Below are 8645 nucleotides of genomic sequence, written 5' to 3'. Positions count from 1 at the left end.
GTCTATAATCACTATAATGCAGAATTAGTGGGAACCTAATTTATTTCAGCACACAGTATAAAAAACTGCAACTGAAACAAGTGGTCATGAATGAATACAAATAATAATTTAAACACCCTGCAGTCACCTCATAAGTCAATAAAATATAGATTAGTTGGGGACCCTTTGTCTGAAAGAAAGATAGATGCCTATGTGTGGGAAACAGTGGTGAAGGAGAAAGTGCTCAGAAATTATATTCAACCTACATGATTTTACAGAACCATACATTAGAGTTATATTTACATGCATGACATTTGGCAGATGCTCTTATCCAAAAAGTCTTACAGTTATCTCAGTTTTTTATACAGATGAGCAATTGAGGGTTAATGGTCTTGCTCAAGGGCCCATCAGTGGCAGCTTGGTGGTCCTTGAATTTGAACCCATGGCCTTTTTATCAGGAGTACAACATCCTATTCCCTGAGCTTCCACATCCAACATTTATATATATTAAATATACATATATAAACCTATTCAACCTTATATAATCAGCTGAAAAAATTGGATTTCAAGAAGTAATGACTAAGTCAAGTACAAGTGACAAGGGATTTAACTTAAAAAAAAAAAAAAAAAAACACAACAATTATTCTATTTAGCTTGTGCTTATTACTTTTTGCAAAAGAAATCCAGTTCTGCAGAATAACGTGTATTGTAATCTCAACACAATGCTCTGTTATTTTTTTCTTTCTTAAAGAAAATCTGATATTTTACATCAGAACCTTTTCTAGTCTGGGGGTTCCCAGCCACTGGGCTGTGGAATATTAGGTACTCGGATGCACAGAAATAAGAAAAATCTTTTAACATTTTATTTGACCACTTATTTATTTAATTTCCCATAGTACAATAATCAATTAAGCGCACATAGATTTAGCATTATTGTAAGTTGAGTTACATTTTCATTATATATGCAGTGTTGCACAGTAACAAAGTAAATGTAATTAGTTTCTGTGCTTAAGTAGCTTTTTCACATATCTGTACTTTACTGAAGTATTTCCATTTGGGGAAACTTTTACTTAAACTTAAATATTTCAAAGTCAAATATTGTACTTTTTACTCAACTACATTTAGCTAAATCAGTCGCAAATCGTATTTATGTGTGGATAAAATCTTAACTGGTCAAGCACGCAGCAAACCACCAATCAGGGTCGAGCGCGCGCTCCATTTTAAACTTGTTTTGATCGGTGCTTGGTGGTATCTACTTATCACCAACATACAGTTCAGCATCAGTTCAATAGCAAGCAGACCTTTTTAATAGTAATAACTGATGAAAGAAAATGCAAACTTTAAGTAGTAGAGGCAGGTTTTGGGCTCATGATAATTTTAATAAATATCAATCAGTGTTTGACTCATTAATATTATTATTAATAGATTGGTGTGCTGGGAGTAACAAAGTCTTTTAAAGAGACTTTAAAGTCTTGTGACAAAAAATGATAAGAAGAACATTATAGCCATTAAAAAAACATAGTACAGTACTTCGGATATTTAAGTATATTTGAAGGCTTTTCTAAAAATAGATGACCATAGTGCCACTTACCAGTGAGCTGCATCAATTATTTTTTTTTTGTTGCTATTCTTTTTTAAATCACACTTGCATTGGTGTGAATTTGTAAATGACAATATTAAAAAAACAAGTTTCATATTAGATTAGAGCTAGCTGGTCTCCAAGTTGATTTTTGTATGTTACGTAATTGATAATCTGTACAAACATGATGCAACGCAGTGCATGATTTGTTAAAAATCGTTAGTGGCTAGTGAAAATTTTGAAGTGATAATTTGAAAATGTAAATACTAGCAGATATTTATAGAAATAAAGTTTTGCATTTTGATATTTATCCGTTTCCTTCCTTGTTAAATCATTGTTGATAATTATTGTGAGAACTCATTAACATGATCAGTGTCTTCACATAGATAAATATAATTAATTATTAATAATAACATATAATCAAAGGTAAATTGAGAAAGTTTGTTATTTCAGAAGTGTGTATCAAACTGGTAGCCCATCACATTAATCGGTACCCAAGAAGTAGCTCTCAGATTCAAAAAGGTTGGTGACTCCTGGTATACATACATACATATATACATACATACATACATACATACATACATACATACATACATACATACATATACATATATAAATACATACACATACAGGGTTATTAAAAAAGAATGAACCGATTTCATTGCACAATATTTTATTAAGGAAAAGTAATGCAAAACTCCAGCAAAGTCACAAGTATTATATTCACAATCAACATAGAGAACTCCTTTTTCAAATGGTCACTGACTCATGAACTGAACTGAAGCAATGCGTCATGATATCAGTTCATTCTTTTTAAATAACCCTGTATATATGTTTCGTAACAAACTAATAATTACATCTTATAAGATGTATAATATCCATATAATATGCATATTGTTAACCCCAGTCAGTGGGTAAAACTGGTCCATGGTGCAAAAAAAGTTCAGGGACTGCTGTCAAAGGCCAAATGTAATGTATTCTGAAGTTCAATGGCGCGCTTTCTCTCTGCAATTCACTGTAGCGCTCCTGGCGGCTGACATTGGAACTGCAGCGGGAATTTTGGCGCTAAAGCTACAACATCCTCTCCCGGTAACAAGGAACAGAGCCGCGCTAACTTACGCTCTTAATCCAACTAAGGTTTTTTTTTTTTTTTTTTTTTACTAGGAATAAACTCATGCAACATTCTCAGCAGTAGAAACTATCATCACTGGGCTTTTTTTCTATCCGCATCTGATCGTCTCTTCCTCTCGAATATTTCCCTCTATCTCCTTCTCCAGAAATAAGAATGATGAGGTAAGTGCTTCCGGTCGCCATCTTGTCGTTTAGCAGTGCTGAGAGCACTGAAGAGGGGTTTGTTTGGAAATCGTCGACCACGATCTGTGTTTGCGTGTTTTTGACGCTGTTTGATTAAAATGTCTAAACGACATCGACTGGATTTGGGCGATGATTACTCTTCGAGCAAAAAGAGATCATCAGACGGGTGAGTTAAAAGCAGCACGATGAGTTTGGAAGGTCTGTTGTCGGCTGCGTGGTGTCCGATCCGGCCCGGCCGCTCAGCCTCTTTGTGTCGGGTTAGTCAGACAAATGGAGCCGCCAGGAGCCCAAAATAAACCGCAATTTCACTATGGCTCATACACATTTCGTAATTCCGAATCTATCGTTCGATATCCTGTAGATTAAGACGACCATATCATTTAGTATCCTTGGCCGATTGCCGCCAGAACACGTGGGTCTGTTACCTTGACTGCTCTTGGCGCTGATGATTAGCAAAGCACCGCGTGCTGCATCCCAAAACGCCGCCTTATTGGATGTATAGTGCACTGCGTGACCGCCTAGAGTCTGTAGTATATGTTTAATGGAAGTGCCCTTATGAAGGGAGCGAGCAGGGCATTTGGGATACATCCCGCACATGAGGCGAGCTAGTTGTGCTAGCAGACCCGCTTGCTATCCGCATAATTTTCCTTTCTGGCCCGTTTTAATGAGTTCGTATATTATGCTAAGCATTTATCTTGCTTTATCACCAATGTCATCTAAGATTATCGAGGTAATTCAATGTTATTTATAAGGCATGCAATAATACGTAGCATCTTTGTGCTCGTGTTTGCAGCCACCCGGTATTCCTGAAAGACGGCTGACTAGCTTGCTAGGAACCGTTCATACACTGGTTTCAGTCAGCAACCAAATTTATTTTCTACGTTATTAATTATTATCAATAGTAGCCACCAACAATTAATGAGGGCTTATTACCCACAGAGAATGAATGTACTAAGGCTGATTAGCTCGCTAGTAACTGCGGCAGTGCAGAATAGTGAATGTAGTGAAGTATGGCGGACTGTTGACAAGCCGCTGAGGTATTTCAGTGTATTTAATTTCAACAATAAAGCTGCTTAAATGTCCATAATTGCATACTTGGACGGGAAGAAAGTTCATTTTGGACATTATGGGCTTTAAACAAACGATTTTATATGCCATTTTCGCTATTTGATATATCTATAGACCAGTACGGCCATTTGTTAATGTGAGGACGTGACGTCATCGGACGTTTCCGGTTAAATAACGCGCACATTTAAAACACCGGCGAGAGGCGGATTATTTACAGTGATATTGCGACAGTTTATTTATTATTGCGATTGAAATGGTCAGAGTTAAAACTGGGACCTTTCTCAGGCCAGGAACTAACTTGCTGTCGGAAAATGAGAGTGGTTAAATATCCGATAAAAACAATAAACGTTTGGTTTACAGCAGTGAAGAGAGGAGGCTGGACACTGACTAGCAAGTCTGGGTTTCTACTGGATTTCTACACTTAAAATTAAAATTTAGTATGAATTAGATACAAAACAAAGAGACACGTCAGACAGCATTGAAATGCATGCACCACCTTTTTTTATTCATGAACAGATGGAGCATTAAAACACACACACACACACTGTTCCACCACAACAAGAATCCCAGCAACATACACACTTTGATAATCTAATCGTAAACACATCAATAGTACACATTATACAGTATTTGAGGTAAACGTTTAAAAGTTTCTGAATGAATTAATTAATGAATCGCCTTAATGTATGATATAAGGGGTTCGGTAATTCCACACTATCATCTGTTTTTAGCTTTTATATTGATCTTAACTGTTCAGTTTTAGCTAAACTTCAGAAGAACGTGTTCGTTTGGTTTTGACAGGTCCCGAAATGCTTTAGGGACCAGACATCTGCAATATCATCCTTTTGAAATGATTTATAAGTGCATGCTGTAGTATTGGTGCCCATTCGAGCCCATTTGTAACATTGAACAGTTAGTCCGGTATTTGCCATGCCACTCTTTCTGCTGTGATAGAAATGATCCAGCACTTAGATAATATATTATCCTTAATGGTCCACTGACAAAGCATGTGCCCAGCAATAAAGAGTCCATAGTGCATATTGTGGTCAGTTTGCCATTACTGTATGTACTGAATTGAAATATACAGCTCTTTCTGGGCAGTATGAGAAGAGAGCAAACTATACAGTGAGAAAAATAAGTATTTGAACACCCTGCTATTTTGCAAGTTCTCCCACTTAGAAATCATGGAGGGGTCTGAAATTGTCATCGTAGGTGCAAGTCCACTGTGAGAGACATAATCTAAAAAAAATAAAAAAATACAGAAATCAAAGCCCCGGTATCGCCGAGCTGCCACTCTTGGGCCCTTGAGCAAGGCCCTTAACCCTCTATGCTCCGGGGGTCCCTTACGAGGGAAATATCAAGGTCCGTGACGTCGGAGTGACGTGGGGCCGCCTTCCCGTGGGTTCACCACCTGCAGGAGGGACCGTAAGGGACGGTGCTGTGAGGATTGGGGAGCAGTCGAAGGCTTAGACTGCTGCCCCCGCGACCCGAATTACAGATAAGCGGGAGAAAATGAATGAATGAATGAATGAATGAATACAGAAATCACAATATATGATTTTGTAACTATTTATTTGTATGATACAGCTGCAAATAAGTATTTGAACACCTGAGAAAGTCAATGTTAATATTTGGTACAGTAGCCTTTGTTTGCAATTACAGAGGTCAAACGTTTCCTGTAGTTTTTCACCAGGTTTGCACACACTGCAGGAGGGATTTTGGCCCACTCCTCCACACAGATCTTCTCTAGATCAGTCAGGTTTCTGGCCTGTCGCTGAGAAACACGGAGTTTGAGCTCTTTCCAAAGATTCTCTATTGGGTTTAGGTCTGGAGACTGGCTAGGCCATGCCAGAACCTTGATATGCTTCTTACAGAGCCACTCCTTGGTTATCCTGGCTGTGTGCTTCAGGTCATTGTCATGTTGGAAGACCCAGCCTCGACCCATCTTCAATGCTCTAACTGAGGGAAGGAGGTTGTTCCCCAAAATCTCGCAATACATGGCCCCGGTCATCCTCTCCTTAATACAGTGCAGTCGCCCTGTCCCATGTGCAGAACACCCCCAAAGCATGATGCTACCACCCCCATGCTTCACAGTAGGGATGGTGTTCTTGGGATGGTACTCAATTTCAGACCCCTCCATGATTTCTAAGTGGGAGAACTTGCAAAATAGCAGGGTGTTTAAATACTTATTTTCCTCACTGCAAGTCTGCTTCTGTAAATCTGTTTCTGAAGCACAGTTTTTATCTATTTTGTAATGTTTTCAGCAGCATTTCCTAAATGCCAGGGCTTATAGATAATGCATGTTCAAAAGTCCTTGTATTGTGACATGTTAAACAGCACATAAAAGTTGGTGATAATAGTACATCTGTTTTAGAATTGACACGTTAATCCAAAATCCTTAATTCCTTACAGAAAAGACCGTGACAGAGATCGAGAAGAAAGGTCGAAGGACCGGGACCGGGATCGCGACAGAGATCGGGACAGGGACAGGGAGCGAGACAGAGACAGGGAACGAGACCGGGAGAGCAAAGCCCCCAACTCAGCCATAAACGTGAGCGTGGCGCCTGGAGGAGGGATGCTGCCCCTGAAACAAGCAGCAATCAATCAGCAGATCAACCCCTTTACCAACCTACCCCACACGCCACGCTACTACGAGATCCTCAAGAAGCGTCTGCAGCTTCCTGTCTGGGAGTACAAAGAGCGCTTCCATGAGATCCTCACACGCCACCAAAGCTTCGTGCTGGTGGGAGAGACCGGCTCCGGCAAGACCACACAGGTGTGTTACAACGGCAGGATATATATATATACACACACACACACACACACACACACACACACACGTGTGTGTGTATATGAGATATGTATATGTGCTTTTATAATAGATTTGTTTAAATCTATTGTTGATGCCTTTTCATCAGACAGAATTCTCAAAAATGTATAATTGTAATGGTGGAAATTTATTCATTTATAAATATTTTTCTATATGTAATAAAAATATAAAGAATTTGGGTCAGGTTTAAATATGTATTCTATGCAAATGCAGTTCTCATTTTGCAGGTGAAGTATTGGTATAACTTGAACTAACTTATATTAATAATTATGATTATATGCAATAGCACTAATTTAATCAGATTAGATTTTTATAGAATTTGTTAAACTGAAGCCATTTCTATACCAGTGGCAGTAGTGAGTCTGTCGTTGAATTATTCTTTGATTTTTTTTGCGAGAAAAGGATAAAGCAAATATTTGGCCGGATTTTGTTTTAAATGAGTTAAGCAATATTAATTTTTGATTTAAAGAACTATCGTATAAAAACAATATCACACTGATGGTCTTAAATATGGTTGCATCCTCAGTCTTTACCACAGACAATCGCACACCCACAGTTGCACTGGGATGTAACGGAGCCGTGTTTGCAAATGGCGTTATTAATATTAACCTTATCAACATGCATCTGCTTTTAAGCCGTAGTGGAAAACTTTGTTTGCACATCATCTTCTCCCACAGAAATTAAAGGGTATGAAAGTTTTAATGTTCATGCAAATAGCAAACAGCTGCTTTGATGAGTCAGAGAGCTGTCAAGCGAAGCCCTGTGTTCACAAAGAAAGTGATTAGCACCCCGCAGCAAGTTTCTAAAAATAAACCTTAAATGAAAAGGCACCACATTAATGAACGCCGATTTTCTGTATAGTATTAAAAGACACATTGCTTTATCGGCCATTTCTACTCCTACGAATTCTGTAGAACTATAACTTCTATGGGCTATGTGATATGTTGGTCATAGTTACTATATAAAATAGACTGGCATCTGCCACCATAATTTACTTTAACCAATGTTTGGCTTTATTCCCTAATTTTGTAGCTTGGCTGTTCATTCATCTAAAAATGTTTATGTACTTCAGACCTCTGATTAGATCTTATTGGTGTTTTTCAGTCATTTATTCATTATGGTAGCAATATATCTTTTTATTATTTTATATATATATATATATATATATATATATAAAATAATTTTTCCTTAAATAGTATATTTTAGATGCCCCTGGACTGGTCGTACACTGCCACGGTTACAGCAGAGATGAGCTGATGATGATTATAGTTGTGTTTCTATCTTCTAGATCCCTCAGTGGTGTGTGGATATGGTGCGCGCTCTGCCGGGGCCCAAGCGTGGCGTAGCCTGTACCCAGCCCCGCAGAGTGGCAGCCATGAGTGTGGCACAGCGAGTGGCAGACGAGATGGATGTCATGCTTGGACAGGAAGTCGGCTACTCTATCAGATTCGAAGACTGCAGCTCGGCGAAAACCATCCTCAAGTGAGTCTATAAACGAAAAAGCCTGAAAAGGAAACGTACACTGGCAGATTATTAGAGTAAATGTTGCAAATGCCTCGCTTTGATTTGGGACTAGTAGTATTCTGAGACATAGTCAACAGTTTAGAACGTATCTGTGAGAATGCTGGTTTCGTGTATGATGCCACCATCGGTGTTTAAAAGGGAAGTATATATGAGCCAAACAACAAAGCATAGTTCCAGGTTTTAACATAGGAATAGAAGAAAGCACAAATGTTTTACTTGACAATGTCAATCACTGGAAGGCTATTATCAGTATCAAGCCTCCTGTTTTATATTCAGTATCATGAATCTGTTTTTCTGTAACTAAATCACTGATGCAATGAGGGCTGCAGCAAGTGATTATTTTAGTAATGG

General features: G+C 38.4%; 1 protein-coding gene across 3 annotated transcripts in view; it reads left to right on the top strand.

Annotated features, from left to right (window-relative positions):
- The first annotated feature begins 2591 nt into the window (after positions 1 to 2591).
- The window catches only part of dhx15 (DEAH (Asp-Glu-Ala-His) box helicase 15), a 30722-nt gene continuing 24668 nt past the window's right edge, over positions 2592 to 8645 (top strand). The window contains exons 1-3 of one of the 3 annotated variants that reach the window (XM_083540846.1): positions 2592 to 2851; positions 6353 to 6716; positions 8059 to 8252. In XM_083540846.1, the coding sequence (XP_083396972.1) occupies positions 2844 to 2851; positions 6353 to 6716; positions 8059 to 8252 (566 nt within the window). In that variant the 5' untranslated portion in view covers positions 2592 to 2843. Of the gene's footprint in view, positions 5066 to 6145; positions 6717 to 8058; positions 8253 to 8645 lie in introns of all 3 variants that reach the window. The other 2 variants (XM_083540845.1, XM_083540847.1) reach the window with 2 other exon arrangements.

Source organism: Silurus aristotelis (assembly GCF_946808225.1).
Source record: "Silurus aristotelis genome assembly, chromosome: 5".
Classification (NCBI taxonomy): Eukaryota; Metazoa; Chordata; class Actinopteri; order Siluriformes; family Siluridae; genus Silurus; species Silurus aristotelis.
The sequence above is the reverse complement of the archived record's forward strand: the minus strand, read 5'-3'. Positions and strand labels throughout refer to the sequence as shown.